The 19541-nt window shown below is 35.2% G+C and overlaps 1 protein-coding gene across 1 annotated transcript; it reads left to right on the top strand.

Annotated features, from left to right (window-relative positions):
- Positions 1-15205: 15205 nt before the first annotated feature.
- LOC113316835 (U-box domain-containing protein 19-like) lies at positions 15206-17736 on the top strand. Its single transcript, XM_026564982.1, has one exon. It carries the CDS (start codon positions 15300-15302, stop codon positions 17421-17423), a length of 2124 nt encoding a protein of 707 aa, XP_026420767.1. The 5' UTR covers positions 15206-15299; the 3' UTR covers positions 17424-17736.
- The last annotated feature ends 1805 nt before the right edge of the window (positions 17737-19541 follow it).

The raw sequence follows: 19541 nt of genomic DNA, 5'->3' as shown, positions 1-19541 counted from the left end.
ATGTCGCGTTGAATTTTGTGGCATGGCATGGCAAGAAACAAAACTCACAATCCCCGTCTACATGCGAAGCAGAATACATTGCTCCAGGATCATGTTGTACTCAACTTCTATGGATGAAACAAATACTTGATGATTATGGAATTGACACTGGTGTAATGAAGATCTTTTGTGATAACTCAAGTGCGATTCGCATCACTGAGAATCTTGTTGGGCACTCAAGAACTAAGCACATTGACATAAGGTATCATTTTATTAGAGATCTCTATGAAAATGATATCATCAATATGGAATTTGTGCCTTCCGAACAACAATTGGCTGATATTCTCACCAAATCTTTAGATACTGCTATGTTTCAACACTTAAGGCAGTCTATTGGTGTTGTTTTTGTTCATTAGTTTTCTAGCCTTTTTCCCCTGGACTCATTCATATCGTTTGGGCAATCCAGGATTAGAACGTCAGTGTTGTGTTGTTTCATTTTCGCATTTATTTCTACGTATATAACAGTTTTGTTGGGTATAAAAGTATTCATTTAAAAATCCTTATTTTCTTGTGAGAGTAAGTTCGCTCTTGTTGTTCTTTCGGGAATGACATTTTACGGGGGAGATTTAATTGAACCTGTGTTTAATTTCCAAATCTTTGTGGGGGGTGCGGATGTGGAGTATTATATGAGTATTCTTGTATCTCTATTAACTTCTTGATGAATGCATTTAGTTTCGGCTATATGATTGCATCTAAACAAAGTTGATATGTTGTTATCTTTTGGTCATGAAGTATATCTATGGAAATTTCATTAAGATCCCACTAGTTTTCGTGCATTTGCCAATTTATATTGACAAAAAAGGAGAGAATTAATGTGTAGTTCACACTACAAATACATATGGTTTACGAATCATTATGTAAGGGAGAGTGGTTTCCATGTGAGATGGAGTAATGACTAAGAGGGAGCGATACATATCACCATAGTATTGTTGTCGAAGTTGTGATACAATTGAACTTTGATGTTGTGTAACAATACTATGACACTGTGTAACAATGATTGAGAATTCTTGTTTTCTCATTTTTATAGCTACGGATCTTCAACAACTATGATGCTGAGTTGCAGACATTCAGAATCACAGGAGTACTTGGAAGTGACGAATATTTCGAGTAATGTTGAAGAACCAAGGAAATCAAGCATTTGGATTGAAAGCTACAAAGTTTATTTATTTTGTATTCCATATGTATTGATAATTTTGTCACTAAAATTGACAAAGGGGGAGATTGTTATAGCACTGCTCGGTCGAACTCGCAAGCGTTGATATCTCAAGATTGTTGTCAAGTTTAGTTGCCAAAACTATAAGTCTTGATTTATAATCTACTTATAGCTATGTTTCGGATTAGGATAGAAAGTGTAGTTGAGCATTAGACTTCACGGCGTTCATCGATTGAAGACAAAGAACTACTAAGGAGAGCTTGTGGAACTTCATCAACAAAAGGTATGTGGAGTCTTGAACTCATCTATCCCTCAAAAGTTTATCTACTATATCTCTTATTTGAGACAAAATTCGTATAGCTATATAGACTTCAACTATACACATTTGATATTTCGTGCTGAGTTTAACTCGCTTACATATTTCTCGAAATATGTGTTGGTAAGCTTTCGCTTTAACCCATATCATCTTATATTCTTGACGAAAGTCAAAAGATGATCATGTGAAAATCGCCTGGTAACATCTTACATGATTTGTGTGAGACAGTCATTTGATGTAGACTCGGAATGTTTCGTATTGATCATTCGATCACTTGAAAATTGCTTTGAATCTAATAGTTTGTGTGAGACAACTATTCCCGTCTTCTGAGAATGTTTCAATGATTAAAATATAGTTTAGAACACTTAACCATGATTTGATAAAGCATAGTACGCGTACTGGTTGCTTTAGTGAAACTCTGAGAACCTTGTACGCATACCGGTACGCGTACTGGCGTGAGGTTCAGGTCCGGAAATTTCTGCTGAGTTTGGAAGGTATGCATACCCGTTCGCATACTGTCAAACCCAAACTAATTCCGGCTACTTAGGTATGCGTACCCGTTTGCATACTTGAGTAGGTTATGTTCTAAAATCAGTTTGTTCATGAACTAATACATTTATATGATAAGGAATGCGATCTTTTGCAAACCGTGGCTATAATGTCCATGAATTGATTCATGTGAATCAAAATCGATTTTGCTTCAATTGTGTCTTGTATACTTCTATGAGAATATAAACAATTGAACAACTCTAAAACTAGTTTCATTTGAGTCATTTGAACTAGTTATGGTTAAGATGAATATGGCTGATATGAAAGTGTTCATATGCCTAACTTTGGTTAACTATTGTTGAGCCAACAAGGTGCACACTTTTAGGTACGGTTAATCATATCTAAATGAAGTCACCTTTTCATTTGTGTGTAACAATCTAAGTTCGATCTAACTGTTGAAAGATACTACCTTGAGTCTAATCAGCTTTTCATCTAATAGTGAATATTGAATACTTTGTTACCAAGATTTCATTGATTGCAAACCCTGATTTGAAGACTATATAAAGGAGAATTTTAGAAACTGGGAAACCTAATCCCCACACCTCCTGTGTGATACTAGTTGCGACTAGAGTCGATTCTCCTTTAATCTTAGGTTTTTCACGAAACTATGTAGCTTAACGACTTAAAGACTTTATTGGTATTGTGAATCCAGACCCAACTATTTTCTCTGTAGTTGCGTGTTCTGATCTTTCTGTTTTCTATCGTGATTGAGTGTTATTTTCTATAAGATTTGCTCAAAATTTAGTCTCTGATAGGCAAGATAAAAAGTAGTCACAAACATCTTCGTCTCATCGCTTGTGATTCCACAAAACCTTGTTTCGCTACCATATGATTACGATTATTGTGAGGTAATTGATATTTCTAGGTTGTTCTTCGGTAATATAAGTCTGGTATATCAATTGGTTCCTGTTCACCTTGATTTATCAAAAGACGGAAAAAACTCATTGGTTTATCTGTGGGACATAAATTTATCTATACAATAGACTTTTTTGTGTGAGACAGATTGGTTTATCATGTTTTCGACTTTGGGTCGTAGCAACTCTTAGTTGTGGGTGAGATCAACTAAGAGAATCAAGTGCGTAGTATCCTGCTGGGATCAGAGACGTAAGGAGCGCAACTATACCTTGGATCAGTGTGATATTGATTGGTGTTCAACTACAGTCCGGACCGAAGTTAGTTTGTAGTAGGCTAGTGTCTGTAGCGGCTTAATACAGTGTGTGTTCAATCTAGACTAGGTCCCGGTGTTTTTCTGCATTTGCGGTTTCCTCGTTAACAAAATTTCTGGTGTCTGAGTTATTTCTTTTTCGCATTATATTTTGTTATATAATAGAAATATCACAGGTTGTGTGTTAAGTTTAATCAGTACTTGAATCCGGCCTTTGGGTTGTTGATTGAATTGATTGACACTTGGATATTGGTTTGTGATACCGTCCAAGTTATTTCTCTTATTCAATCGGGCTCACAAATTCCTATTTGTTTGATCGCAGATTTAATTGAGAAATTGAGATATATCTCTTTGGTATACTTTTTTTAAGATTGAGCCTGACTGTCTAGTTGATTCGCTTGAAAGTATATTGGCGTTAGTCCATACAGATTGCTAAGAGAAATATTGGGTATGGTTGTTGGACCCCCGCTTTTTCATTCACCTTTCCCAAATTTTTTACAAAAAGGGAGAAAATTATTAAGCAGTATCTTGCTACATGCATATGGATTTACGAAGCATCATGTAAATGGGAGTGAATTGTTATCTATAGGTTTTACCTATTTTGCAGAAGTAGTATGTATTGACTAAGAGGGAGAACATATCACCGTAGTATTTCTTCTAAATTGTGGTGCAATTGAATTTTGAGGAAGGTAACAATACTATGTTTCTGTATAACGACTAATGAGTAGAGTGTGTTTACCTCATTCTATAAAATCTCTAACGAGTATTCTCACAAGTTGTTATCACTACAGATCTTCAACAACAAAGTGATGAACGAACACATGAAGAACATTAGAAGAACTTGAAGTACGAAGAATTCAAGACGTGTGTTGAAGAACCAAAGAAATCAAGAATATTGGATTGAGCTGAAAAGTTTGTTTATTGTATCCATATGTATTGAATATTTTTATCACTAAAATTGACAACAGGTGTGATTGTTAGAGCATTGCTCAGTTGAACCCACAAGTTTTGGTTTCTCAAGCTTGTTATCAATCTTAGGCGTTCAAAACTATATCTTAATTTATATTCTACCAAGTCAAGTTTCAGATAGGTTAGAATTGTAGTTGAGTATCAGAGATCACCCTTGAAGACTGAAGATCGACGAAGACACTTGGAGAACTTCTATATCATGTATGTGAAGACTGAAGCATTCTATTTCACTCACTATACCATCATTATATCTATTGAGACTATGTCTTATGAATTATAGTAGATTCACAAAGAAGATGTCTCGAGTCAACCTTGTCTTATGAAAAATCTCGAAATATGATTTAACGATTAAATGTTCAAGGTCCTTAACAATATTAGTTCTATGAATTAATTTGTGGATCAATTGAAAATTGCCCATGCAAATGATTATGTCACTTGTGAATGTTTCAAACATCATAAGAGAGAATATGAACTTAGTGGAATTTCTACTCAGGGTAGGTTGGCGAACTCAGTTTGCAAACCCTAGATATCTGAGATACAAAAATACAGGAAGGATGGATAACCAGTTCACAAACCACAAGTTTAGTTGGGAACCGTTCACGAACCTGGTTGGCGAACCGTGGTAAACTGATTTTATAAGTTGGATAAATTGGATAGAAGTTGGCAAACCCAGTTCACGAACTATGGTCAACTGAGTTCGGTAGTATAGTAGGGTTGATGAACCCGGTTCACGAACCGCATCACCCTGACTCGTGAACAAGCCCTACGGTTGGAAAACCGTTGTACCAACTGTCCCGATAATATTTAACAGATGCTAAAAGACTTACTACCTCCGTTTAAAAAATAGGTTGGTTTTATGTACAAATTACACATGAAACCAGCCTATTATTTTGAAACGGAGAGAGTATTATTTTAATATGTTTAGCATTGATAGAACTCTTTTAAACACTTCTAAGAATTCATTGATCACTTAAACACTTATTGTGTGAACTATGATTAATTTCTTAGGTGTTTAAATGAACATCAAATAGCTTTTAGTTCTTTGGCTAACTTGTCAAACCAAACAATCATTGTACACAGTTCAGTAACCGAACCTATGTGTATAGTCTTCTATTGTAGTTTGAAGACCTAATTTGTTTGCTTGATTAACAAGTTATCTTAGCTTGAATTCTAATCTAACCATGGTCTTTGAAAACTAAAAATAAAGCATCTCTGTCAACTAGGAAATTTAATCTCTGACACCTTGTGTCCTAGTTGATTCTAGAGTCGCCTCTATTGACTTTTTAGGTTTATGACTAAAAAGACTTCTCTTGGGGATTCGTGAAGCCAAGTCCGACTATCTTTACCTTGATAGTTCGTGTATCCTGATCTTGCTTTCTGTTATCGAGGTTTTTGTAATTCTCTTTCAGGCAAGATAGATAGTAATCGCAAAGTTCTCTTCGTCTCAGACTTTGTGATTCCTCAAGATAGATATCTAAAGACTGATCTTAGTTGATCTTTCGACGACTTTTCTTGATATGTGGTTAAGAACTAGGATGCTCTTCGGGAGTCGTAAGTTCCGGATTTATGATGTTTGCTAGCTTGTTTATTGCAAACTATTTTTGCACCTTCATCTTTAATTTAAACGGAAATCAAATAAGCTTATTTGTTAGAGGCAGATTTGTATCAATTGTCTTCACTTCGGCTGAAGTAACTCTTAGGATATAAAGGACGCCAGCTAACGGAATCAAGTACGTGGAACCTTGCAAGGTTCAAGAGATGTAAGGAACACGAATGTAACTGAATCGCTTAGAGGGTCGATTCAGTCTCAACTGTATTCCAGTCTTCTGATAGTAGGTAAGTGTCTGTAGCGGTTTAATACAGTGTGGTGTTCAATTTGGACGAGGTCCTGAGGTTTTTCTGCTATTGCGCTTTCCTCGTTAACAAAATTTCTGGTGTCTTGTGTTTTTCCTTTTCCACATTATATTGTTTATCTTTATAATTGAATTTTTCATAGGTTTGTGCGTATTCAATCTACTTAGATACATCCGTTTAATTATAATCGATTACGAAGTTAATTTATTGAAGAATTTGTATCTCGAAAGATATATATATTTGTTCACAAATAACTTGGACTATATGGAGTATCAGATTACATATGCCAACTATAGATTGTGTTTTCAGTATAAAAGCCAAACGTGGGGTCAGACATCCTAAGCTTTTTAGGATCCAAAACGAACTTGGAGATTTTCCAATTACCTTTTCTTTATTCTATGTGATACTACCTACCTTTATGGAGATTAAAATGAAAAAATGAAAATAATACTTTTCCAGAAACGGATGGAGTATTATGTATCTACGGATCTAATGGTCTTACGTAATTTTCAGTTATTAATCCTCTTTGTCCCTCACTTAGCATTTTGGATTTTGTGTTATCTTGCCTTGGAGGAGGGAGTACAAAAACAAACAGGACAGTACTTAGTCTTACACCATGTTATTAAGCCGGATAGGACTATTAATAAATGATGTCTGCATCCTATTTGCGGATCTCAAAAACTGTGTGAAGTACGACGATGTTAATTGATTCTATTCCATTGTGATGTCTTATAAAGAAAAGAAATATGCAAGGACTATTCGTAATGGCCAAGCGCCCTTTAGTGATCTTGCGTAATTGGCTATGGGAATCCAATGTTCGATTAGCGTAATAAAAGTTATTCTTTTCACAATTTGATCCGCCCATAACGTGCGGGTTGTCCGCGTACACTCCTACCAAGTGCAGAGATCAATTAACTATATGTAATGAAAAGGGTTCCTCTTCTCTCATTTTGGCATTGGTCGTATAACAATGGTACATTTCGGTCCAGTTTTGGACGTACTACAGCAAAAACCAGAAGGATTGATACCACAAGTTTGAATAGGAACTAGTCTGAGTCAAATTAAAAATTCTAAACCGATCCCTCCTCATCATAATGTAATTCTTTTGGGTACTGCATGACCATCTCTTACCTTTTACATCGTTTTGTGTCAATGCTAGATACACTTCGATAGAGCACCGAGAGATGCACCGGTAGAGACAAAGAAAATGGGCCCACTTTTCACCGCTCTAATCCCAATGTTGAGAAGTCGTTGGAGACCGTCGGATTTTTCCGTCGGATTAAATCATAGATTCTTTGCTTAATAGGATCGTACATTATCCTGCAACTGCATGCTTTGCTTATAGTCAGGATTAAATCATAGATTCTTTTTTGTTTTTGACAGGAAGAGAAATTGCATTAGATGAGAAAGATTATACAGACAAACTACTAGAGGTAGTGAAATAAGAAAAGAAAAACCGAAAATGATATACGTCCCTCATCGCCTTCTTACCCCACTCCCTTTCCCCGCCCATGTGTCATGCATGTATTGGTTAGATCCAATAATAATGGACCTCCTGCTAAACTCCATCCAAGGATCAAAGGGTTAAAAACGACGCCATCTAATGAGAAAAGGGAGCGGAGGGAAATGAGTGGGGAAGTATAGCATCTTCCAAGAAAAACAAACAGTACAAACAGAAAATTTAATGAAATGATGCCCAGTTTATGATGGTATGCGAAAAAATTAGTGTGCATTCTGTTTCTAGCTGCAACAGCCCATGAAAGAACAAAAACCTTGGCATTATGACAGTTTTTCATCTATTAGGATTAAATCATAGATAATGTGCAATTGTTTTTGTATTGGTAAACGAGTTTGCCACTAGAGATGAGTAGGATTACTTATGAAGTGAACCAACATTGCCGGAGAATAGTTATTATTGAAGTGTACAAAGACGACTCAATACATTATACACGAGGGAGGATCCATGGACACTATCTGACATGATTTGCATCGTCTTTTCCACAAAACTCAAACGATAACAATGACGAAAAAATCAACGGGGAATAGCCGGTTGGTCAATGATCAAGCTCCTAAGTTATCGGTTAAGGGTTTGATGGTGGGGGGTGTTCAAGTAGGCTAAGCACTCCCCTAGTTACGCCCCTGGACGGTAATGAATTTAAATTTACATCCCTAGAAAAATGAGCAAAGTATGAGACATATAACACCACAATTTACTACTATCAAAATCAGCCGTTGAAAATTTAGCTGATGAAATTAAAATTTGTAGATGGTGAAGTATAATATCTTGGATTTTATTCATTTTTGGTAGAAATATAAAATCTTATAAAAAGAACATATTATTCAAATATTAGTTTTAAATTCATTGTCGTTTAAGATTTATAGGAAAATGACGCACGTGAAATAGTGTTCGTGGATCCCCTCATTATATTATTTTTTTATGCAACTCCCTCATTATATATCGACTCCGTAAATGGTTTGATAATTATCTATTCTTAAAATTCAATATCTTTCTAATTACAGGAACAAGGTGAGAGCACATGCGCTGCGTGGCAGCTGCCGCACTCTTGGAATCGTAAGGGTGAATTTTGAGACGGACATTGCATTCTTAAACCATTAGCAACAGCTATTTGAGTTACAAATATTGTAACAGACATATGCGTTCCTAATGGAAGCACCTGTTGTAAAGGTTATAATACCACAGATTCAGGAAGCAGTTAGAAAAATGAGCCTGACTGTGGCGGTAATGAAAGTTACGCGTGGTACACGAAAAATACAGCCATATACCAATGCGAAATTGTTTTAAATTGGTCTGTTGTCATTAATAGGGAGGAGATATTAGGAGTAAATATCTGTAATCAATAGTATGATCTCCAAAGATAATCTAATAATCTCATTTTTAAAAAATCATTATGAGAGAAAATTCAAAAACAAAGTAAGAATTAACAACCGTTTGGTCCTTGTTTGATCTTATCATAAAGAAGGAATTCTTATCGAGCTCTACATTACCTCTATGATCTTCTATGATCGGCAGATGGTAAGTATTTTTCGTGCAAAGGCATGCTATGATATGATTTTGGCAAACTAGACACCCTTTCAAAATCTTGCAGGCTTTTGTGAAGTCGTGTAGACTAGGATACACCATCTAAGGAACAATTCATGCTACATGCATCTTTGCAAAACGCAACGTTCCAATGGAACTACCAAAAAGTAAATTCAGAATACGGACTGCATATGTAGTGAAAGAGAGGAAGTTAGATCGAAGCATTTAATTTTTCATTGCTTGTACGCATGTTTGATTTGGAAGAATTTTCTGAGGGTTTCCAAAATCAATTGGATATTCCCTTACACTCTCCGAAAAAATTTCTTTAGCTCAAGTAATAAGAGATTCTTCTTCGTAATTAAATAATTTTATTTTTTTCTTAGCCCGCATAATAAGCGTTTGTTGGTAATTACGTAGTATGGAAATAAAAACACAAGCAATAAGCATTTTTTTTTGCAGAACCAATATCCCAGTTAATTAAGTAATTAAAATCTATTACGATATTATGGTGCGTTGAAATTGAGACATTCAGTTCTATGCCTGTGATTATACGCTTTCCAATTGAAAAATTTTCTTTCGTCAATAATGTTGTTGTAATACTCTCGACTTCTCGATATTTGAAAATCGACTGATTTCTCGACTACTGCCAAGTGTTACTAATAGGAGTTGTCTTTCGGTGGTTTACCTTGGTCAGTTACGGTATACGTTAGCAATCTGTTATTCCAGCTGTAATATTTCATGTCAGTTGTCATCTGCTACAAATAACACTGTAGTCTTCTAATAAAGTAAGATTTGAGAAACGAAAAACCAAATGTCTAGCGACACAACAACTCTTTACATGGTATCAGACTCAAATTCTAAAGTTCACTATTAACAGATAACTCAGATTCTTCTAATTCACCATTAAACAATCCTGACCTCCATCAAAATTATCAACCACAAACTATGCTCTCTGGGAATCACATATTGTGCCACTTTTACGTAGTTACAACTTATTTTGCTTTGTTGACATAACTTTTTAATATTCGGTAAAATATGTTCGTCCTGATCCGAGTTCATCAACAAATCCTGATGATCATCAAGATTTTGTTCAAAATCCAGTTTATCTGTATTTCTATCTTGGCTATTTACTGCTCCCACTGAAGAAATTCACTCTTAGGTTGTGGACTGCACTTACTCTCATGAGGTTTCGATTCGATTGGAGAACAATTATAACGCTACCACCAGATCTCGCCTTATGCAATTGAAAACTGATCTTGTTGATTATATGCATAATTACATTAACAAAGCTCGGTCTATTTCTTTTCAAGTTACTCAAATAGATCGTCCAGTTTCTGATGAATATCTTGTGCTTCATATTCTTCAAGGTTTACCTGTCGAATTCAACGCTTTCAAGACATTGGTTAACACTCAGCAGTTAAAGAATTTTAATCCTATTACTTCATCAGATTTTTTAGGTCTTCTCTTATCAGAAGAAACTCGAGTTATTTGAAATTCACAATTGGATTTGACTACTGGATCTACAAATATTGTTCGTCAACCGTTTCAATTTACTAATTCGTCTTTTCACTTTCGTTTGACATCCTCCTGCGCACAATTTTTTTCGGTAACTTTTAACCTAATTCTCAATATTCGAATTGGTCTCCTGATCATTATCGTGATGGTTCTTCTAGATCACCTTTTTTTCATGTATATTTCCTAGGGGTGAACGTTTTCATTAAGCTAGTAGATCTCCTTTTGGTGGTAGATATTCTTCTAATGAAAGATTTCAATCTGGTGGATGGTTTAATGGTAGATTTGGTAGAGGTCCTTTTAATTTTTATTCACCTGTGAAGTATGACTACTACATAAAATGTCAAATATGTCGTAAACCTGGTCATTTTGCATATGAGTGTCGACATAGGTATTCTAGAGATGATTCTCCTATGGTTCAAGCATATAACGTGTATTCTAATGAGTATGATGAAGAGTGTGATGACTTCTAGTTTCCTGAGCCCGAGGCTTTTGTTGTATACAATTAGGATTTTTCAGCTCGTTTTACTTCATGAATAGCAGATTCCGGTGAGATAAATCATATTACTTTCGACTTTTCCAATTTGAATCTTCATTCTGAATATCAAGGTTCTGATCAAGTTAAAGTCGGTAATGGATCAGGTTTGCTTATAACTCATGTTGGTTCATCTGTTTTTGATCCTAATGATACTATGTTAACTCTTAAAAATGTTTTTCATGTTCATAGTATCACTAAGAATCTAATATTTATGATTCAATTTGCAAAGGATTATCACTATTATTTTTCATTCTATCCTGATCATTTTTGTGTCAAAGATTTGGTCACACACAAAGAACTTCCCAGTGGACTTGTTAAAAATGGACCACATGAACTTCGGTTTTCTCCTACTCAACTCAAGCAAGCATTCTCCACATCTTCAAGTATAGCTGATTGGCATAAGAAGTTAAGACATATGGCATTCAAGACTCTCAACATGTTCTATCTTCTATGACTGACATTACAGATGCTTATTTTTCCAGTTCTGTTTGTAGTGATTGTCAGATTGCTAAGAGTCATGCTTTGCCTTTTCCTTCTATATCTCAGAATAATAATCATGGTCCTTTGGTCTTATTCATATAGATGTATAAGATCCTATCCATTCAATCAATGGATTCAAGTACTATGTTTCTTTCATTGACTCTTACAGTAGATTTACATGGCTTTAGCCTCTTTCTTATAAATTTAAAGTGTTGTCCACTTTTATCAAGTTTAAGACTCATGTTGAGAAACAGTTTGCTACATCTATTAAAATGGTTCAATCAGATTTTGGTGGAGAGTATAGAAATGTGTCTACTTACCTGGATTCTTGTGGCATAAGACATAGAGTTTCATGCCCACATGCCCATCAGCAAGATGGAAAAGCAGAGAGAAAGCTTAGACATATTATAGAAACTGGTCTTGTTCTTCTCTCTCATGCTTCCCTACCACTTTCATATTGGTCTTATGCTTTTGAGACAACTACTTTCTTGATTAACAGATTGCCAACATCTACTTTGTATCAACTTTCTCCTCTGGAAACTCTCTTTCAGATGAAGCTAGATTATAATTTCTCAAAACTTTTGGATGTGCTTGTTATCTTTGCTTGAGATCATTCAATGTCCATAAACTGGAGCCAAGGTCAGTTAAATTCCTTTTTCTAGGTTATAGTGCCATGCACAAGGGTTACAGGTGTCTAAATCCATTAACTAATAATCTTATCATCTCTAGACATGCTGTTTATGGTAAAGATAAATTTCCATGTACTATCTTATTCAATGGTACTTCACCTATGTCCACTTCAACTTAAGATGTTATTTTGTCCACTTTATCAATTTCTCTAGCTTTACCCAGTCTACCAATATCTAATGAACCTACATACCTCTTTCTGACATAATTGCATATCCTCTACTACCTTCCACTGATCAAACCACAGTTCATCAGAATGCTCATCCAATGCACACTAGGGGAAAAGCAGAATTACAAAGCCAAGAGTATTTACATCAGAGATTCAATCTTTCAATGAGGAAATTATTGTTCCTACTTCATTTACAATAGCCAATAGTATACCGGTTTGGAGAGGCTCTATTTGTGAAGAAATCACTTCATTGTTGCAGAATGACACTTGGGACCTTGTTCCTCCAGATGCTTCTCAAAATATTATTGGTCGCAAGTGGGTTTTCAGGGTTAAAAGAAATTCGGATGGATTAATTGAGAGATATAAAGCAAGGTTAGTTGCTAAAGGATATAACCAAGTTAAGGGTATTGATTATCAGGATACTTTAAGCCATGTTGTTAACCCACCACTATCAGAATGATGTTGTATGTATGTTTTTACAAGGGCTGGACCATAAGGCAATTGGATGTCAAAAATGCTTTCTTGCATAACTATCTTTCTGAAGATGTGTATATGAGTCAACCTCCAGGCATTCAAGATAAGGAATTTTCAAATCATGTTTGCAAACTCAAAAGATCATTGTGTGGCTTAAAGCAAGATCCTAGAGCTTGGTTTGACATGTTAAGTCAATTTCTAGCTTAATATGGTTTCACTGCATCTAAAATTGACACATCTCTGTTCTCAAGATTTCTGCATCTATTGCTTTGTATATCCTCCTCTATGCAGATGACAGTCTTGTACTGGTAACTCTCCTCAAGCTATCACTCTTCTTTTTCATAGTTTGAGTTCAGAATTTGCTATCAAACATTTGAGAGATTTCCACTTCTTCTTAGAAATTCAGGCTACATAGAATACTCATGGAGTTCATCTTTCTCAAGAGAAGTATGTTACAAATCTTTTGAATACTCTTCTTTTAATTTCTACTGCATCATTTGATTCTCAATCGCTTTTACTGGATGATCTTGCAGTTTATAGGAGTACAGTAGGAGCTCTACAATATGCCACCATTACCAGGCCTGACATAACTTATGCTATGAATAAAGCTTGTCAGATTGTGTCATCTCCAACTAGATATCGTTGGTCTGTTGTCTAAAGAATCCTCAGGTAATTGCACGTAGTATTTCTTATGGCCTTCAATTCAAGAGATCCAGTATTCTGCAACTTCAAGCTTATTCAGATGAGGATTGGGCTGGTGATTTAATTGACAGAAGGTCAACTAGTGGCATGGAAATCTTTATGGGTTCAAACCTTATATCCTGGTGTTCTAGAAAACAGAAAATTGGTTCTAAGTCGAGGGTTGAAGCTGAGTATAAGGATATTGCTGATGCTACCTCTGAGCTTGTTTGGATTCAATCACTCATGCCGACAAAATTGCATTTTTCTTCTCCTCGGGCTCAGGTTTTATGGTGTGATAACATGGGCGCTTCCTATCTTACAACTAGTCATTATCTTTCACAGTTGCATGAAGCATATCGAAATTTCCTATCATTATGTTCGTGAACTGGTTGCCAACAAACAGTTGGATGTGTGTTATCTTAGTACTCATGATCAGTTTTCACGAAACGTTTGTCTATAACTCGGTTTACTTTGCTAAGATCCAAGTTCAGTGTCTTGGGCGAATGCTAGAGAATCAATTAATTTCTCTACTGTTGGCAAGTGTCACTAATATAAATTGTTTGTTAATGGTTTACGTTAATCAGTTATGGTGTACTTAGCAGTCTGTTATTCTAGCTGTAATATTTGATATCGGTTGTCATCTGTTTCAAATATCATTGTGATCCTGTAAGAAAGCAAGATTTGAGAAATAAAAAATCGGCCCAAATATCTAGCAATACAATAGCTCTCGGTAATTCTTTAATACCTTAACACGAAATTTGCCGGATCATGGATCGTGAGTGAACACGAGTTTACCTTTTCTTGACTACATTAATATTTAGGATTGGATAGATATTCAGTCTAAATTTAGTATTTTTGATGCTTGAGAAATCAATAATTCCATTCTTTGTATCCTTGATGGAGTATAATAATCCCATATACTTATAGTAATAGCTGAATATTGGAGTCACATAGGCCTTTCATGCATTAATAAACAGAGACACATTTGAGCCAAGGAAAGAAAGAAGAAAAAGAAGCATACCTGTCTTTCTTCCCTGAATTAGTCAACTGGTTTGGTATTCTCTAATTCGCCACACATTTTCCCCACCAAATGAACCAACGAGAATAAACGGCTACTATCATTAACACCACTAAAATCAATATCTGATCAAGGGGCTGTCGGCATTGCCCTGTTTGGTTGTTGCTTCGTATCCGTTTCCTCTTCACCCCAGCATTGCACAAGTCTTTCCTCTCCTCTTCCATATTCCTAGGAATGGCTGCAACGTGTCAGTCTTAACTCCATGTCAAAACAGTCGGTCAGTGGATCCCACTTCCAGCTTCATCAAATTTATCAACGGATTAATTAATCTCATCATGTACCATCCACGTTAACCGCCAACCTAAATCCCAGAAGCCGCAATTTATCCCTTATCCCTCCTTATCCACCCTACACGTGTCCCATTAACCATACGAAATTGCCGATCCCATTACGGAAGAAAATCCAACTTACATAGTATCTCGACACGTGTCCGTGTAAGATATTTTCCTATATATGCCTTCATTGTTACGGTTGATAGTTATAAAGTACATTACACTCAAACACACATATCTTAAAGAAAACCAGACAGAAGAAAATCCAAAGTTCAAAACCAGTTTCATTCTTCGATATTTGCTTCTTCAAAACTCCATCTCAAATGATTCATAGTTCAAATTCATCATCCGATCGTCGTCGGATACTTTCATTTCCGGTAGTTCATCCATGTCAAAATATCTTACCCGCCACTTTGCTCGTCTCCCTCATTTCTTTAGCTCATAAAATATGTGATTACCAGTTCAAATCCTTTGTTACTCAAAGAAAGAATGCGAGGGAAACAGTACGTTACGTTCAAAATCTTCTTATATTCTTGGAAGAAGTCAGGGATAACAACTCTGTCTTACTTCACTCCATTAATCTCTGTTTCTTTGAGCTTCATCTTAGTTTCCAAAAGATTATGTTTCTTTTAGAAGATTGTTCTCAAGAAGGTTCACATTCATGGATACTAATGAAATGCAAACAAGTTTCTAATGAGTTTCGGGTACTTATCAGAACCATTGCAACAGCTCTAGATGTTCTTCCGATTGGTTTAATTGATTTACCAAATGAAGTCAAAGAGATTGTTGTTTTAGTTGCTAAACAAGCCGAGAAAGCGAAATCCGAGGTGGAGCTAACTGATGAAAGAACTGCAGTTTTGGTTACTTCCATATTGAATCAATTCGATAACCGAGTTGCTCCCAATCCGACTGATTTAAAGAGGGTTTTAGATTACTTAAATATTCGAAATTGGAATCAATGTAATAAAGAGATTAAGTTTTTGGAAGAAGAGATTAGTACTGCAAGAGCTCGTGGAGAAAACAGAGAGGTTGATTTCTTAAGAAATTTAATCGTCTTCGTTATTTATTCTCGTGTCGTGGTTTTCGATTTCATAGACGAACACCGAAGTAGTTCTAACAATTTATCTATATTTGATCATGGAAGTAAGCCCGGATCGATGATTAGCTGTTTGGATTCAGATGATTTTCTTTGCCCGATTTCTCTTGGGATTATGTCAGACCCGGTAATAATCTCAACTGGTCATACATTCGATCGAGTTTCAATTCAAAAATGGTTCAAATCCGGGAACTTGATCTGCCCCAAAACCGGCGAGAAACTTACAAGCATCGAGATGGTTCCAAATTCAGCTCTACGAAAGCTAATTCATCAATTTTGTTTCGAAAATGGGATCCCGATAGTTCGAGAGGCAAGTCAAAATCAAAACCGAAAGGACGTCAAGCGAACTAAAACAGAACACACTAGCCAAAGTGGTGCAGCAGAGGAAGCTATGAAAATGGTTGCTGAATTTCTACAATGTAATCTCTCCACTGGAACAACTTCAGACAAAAACAAAGCTGCTTACGAAATCCGGTTAATAGCAAAATCGAATATCTTCGACATGTCTTGTGTAGCTGAATCTGGTACAATTCCTTACCTCCTAAATTTACTATCATCAATGTCACCCTCAACTCAAGAAAATGCAATGGCAGCATTACTAAACCTTACTAGGCATCAGAAAAGTGCAAACATCAAACAATCCATTGTCGAAAATTGCGGATTGATTCTTATTTTAGATGTTTTGATCGAAGGTTTAAAGATCGAAACACGAAAACTCGCAGCTCTAACATTATTTCATCTCTCATCAGTTGAAGAATATAGAAAATTAATTGGTGAAATTCCTGAAGCAATTCCTTCATTAGTAGGTCTACTAAAGGAAAATGCTCTAGACAACAGTGGGAAAAAGAGTGTCGTTGTTGCTATTCTAGGATTACTGTGGTTCCCTGGGAATCATAAGAAAGTTCTTGAATGTCGAACAGTGAAGATTTTAGTCGATCTTTTGAATTTAGAGAATTCATTGGATTTCATTACTGAAGCATTAGCTGTGTTAGCAATTTTAGCTGAAAAACAAGAAGGGTCGTCAGAGATATTACGAACGTCTTCGGCTTTATATGCACTGGTGGCTACTTTGGAATCCTCATCTATATCTGCACCAGCAAAAGAATACTGTGTTTCGATTCTTCTTTGTTTGTGTATAAATGGTGGAAAAGAAGTGGTTGCGGTTTTACGAAAACCTACTTCGCTCATGTGTTCGTTATACAATCTTCTTACACAAGGTACATCTCGTGCTTGTAAGAAATCTAGTTCGCTTCTTAAAATTCTTCACGAATTTAATGATTCAGGTTCTTCATCAAATCGTTCAGGGAGACCAGAGTTCCGTCAGGATCGTCACTTTGTTCATGCACAATAGATTAGATATACCGTCGCCGATTCAGAATTTTTTTAGTTTTTGTTTCGGCGAATCAATTATTATCAGTTGTTATATACTGTATATGTATATGTACATGTAATCTAATACACACAGTTTTGGATGTGTTTGGGTTTTGCCTTTTATCTTTCTTACAGCATTCTAGTTGAGATTTTGTTTATTAAGAGCTAATCAGTATTATTGGAATAGCTTCCAATTATGAAGCTTAGCTGATTTGTTAATAACTTAATATTACTTAATCCATTTGTTACAATTATATGTTGGAGTCTATGAATAATACAGAAATTCTTATAAATTTTTTTATTTAATTTCTGCCAATTTTCTAAAAACGCGTTGCATAGTTTTCTGGGATTATTTTTATATGGATTGTTAACAGTAGTTTTTTTTTTCTTCCGAGAAAAAGAGGCTAACCTCATTACATTATTGAAACTTGATTTAGGAAATAATAAACCTTAAAGAACTTTTTTAAGATCCCAACACATTCATAAAAGTTGTAGTATCTCCACCAAGTCTTGCTTATTAAAACTATCCTATCAGACCTAAAACCAGTTTCAGAGGACCTTCTCTCTCACAAAGGAGAGGACCAAACAACTAGGACCAAACTGATTTTGAGAACAAAACCAATATGTATCAAAGCACAAGACCACAACTGGATCAAATCCAACCCAATGTTCATCAGAGTATGTAAACAACATGAACTGGAGTTTTAAAAGTTTAGATTGCCTACCGCAATCAAGGTAACAGTGACCCAACTAGTAGAAGCAGTAGCAAAAAAGTAACCGAAGTGTCTCAAATGGTAACCAAAGTGTCTCAAGTAACAATGGTAATCTGAATCGGTCTTTAAGTGTTTGTATCGTAACGAATCGGACAGACTCGGCATTGGAGATGTTGTAACAATTGTAGTTGAACTTGATGATGATCTGAGACGAGTTAATGCTATCTTTTTCTTCATCACAAATCTTAAAACAAGTAAAGCTAAGGTTAAAACAATCAAGGCTGAACTGTTAACCTTCCGTACTAAAACTAAATCAGGATAAATTAAAATCCTAACAACACCACATACATGAATTAAAATTAAAATTAACCTTCTACAAACACCATTACTTTGGAAATCAGATCTAATAGGATCTCGATCTGCTAAATATCCTAACACACGAAAATAGATTAAAGATACAAACAAATTACCATCAAAAGAAAAACCCAAAGTAAATCTTCTCAGCTTCAATGAGCAGTTGAGAGAACTAACACAGTTGTTGTTGCTTGAACTAACAGTAGTTTGTTTTTTCAAGTGAATTGCAACTATATTAGAGAGTAGCCTAACTTATTGGGCCCACCCTGTTTGAGGCCGCATTCTAATGACTGCCCCTAAATCATTAGCCAACCAAGATACAAAAATAATAGAAGAAAATTATTTATTATTTTTGTATTATATCGTTTTATAAGCCTCTTACACCCTTTATTTTGATAAATCCATTCATTTCTTTGCCGATTAAAACACAAAAATACAAAAAACAATATTATCAAGTTTTTTCTTCATTAATTTTCTTTTGAAGTATAATAATAAAGTTTTCAAATGAATCGGGATTACAATGATTTTTTTATTATTATTAGATTTATAAGTTTAAGAAACTGAGAAAAATTGGTCTCCTTGACTACTGTATTTTACAATTTTCTTATTGACCTTCCTTTGCTAACCCATTTATTATCGTCTTCGTGAGTGATATTTATAGTAACATGACTTTTGTATTATTTCTACTGATTCGGTATAAATCTGTAACGATGACCTTTTTTTATGTATAATTTTTTTTTAAATACGAACATTAGAACAAGACGAGAAATAATAAAAAGAGATGATCAATCTAAAATATATAAAACAAAACCTACCCGAACCGAGACGATTAACTTTTTCAAGTAAATGTTTGATAACGACTCGACTCCCAAGATTAACACAATCTTGGAACAACGAAAACAATGAACGCAATCGGATGTAGTACAAACTCTTATTTAACTCTCAACCACAATATACAAACTAGTTTTTGATTCTAAACCCTTTGATGCAATGTTGAGCGAGTGGGGTTAGGCATATGCTATCTCTTTTTA

Source organism: Papaver somniferum, chromosome 10 (assembly GCF_003573695.1).
Source record: "Papaver somniferum cultivar HN1 chromosome 10, ASM357369v1, whole genome shotgun sequence".
NCBI classification, from domain to species: domain Eukaryota; kingdom Viridiplantae; phylum Streptophyta; class Magnoliopsida; order Ranunculales; family Papaveraceae; genus Papaver; species Papaver somniferum.
Note: the sequence above shows the minus strand (reverse complement) of the source record. Positions and strands in the feature narration are given on the sequence as shown.

Bases quoted from the DNA above. Each gene is read 5' to 3' on its own strand.
- LOC113316835 (XM_026564982.1), top strand. From the start codon at position 15,300: ATGATTCATAGTTCAAATTCATCATCCGATCGTCGTCGGATACTTTCA.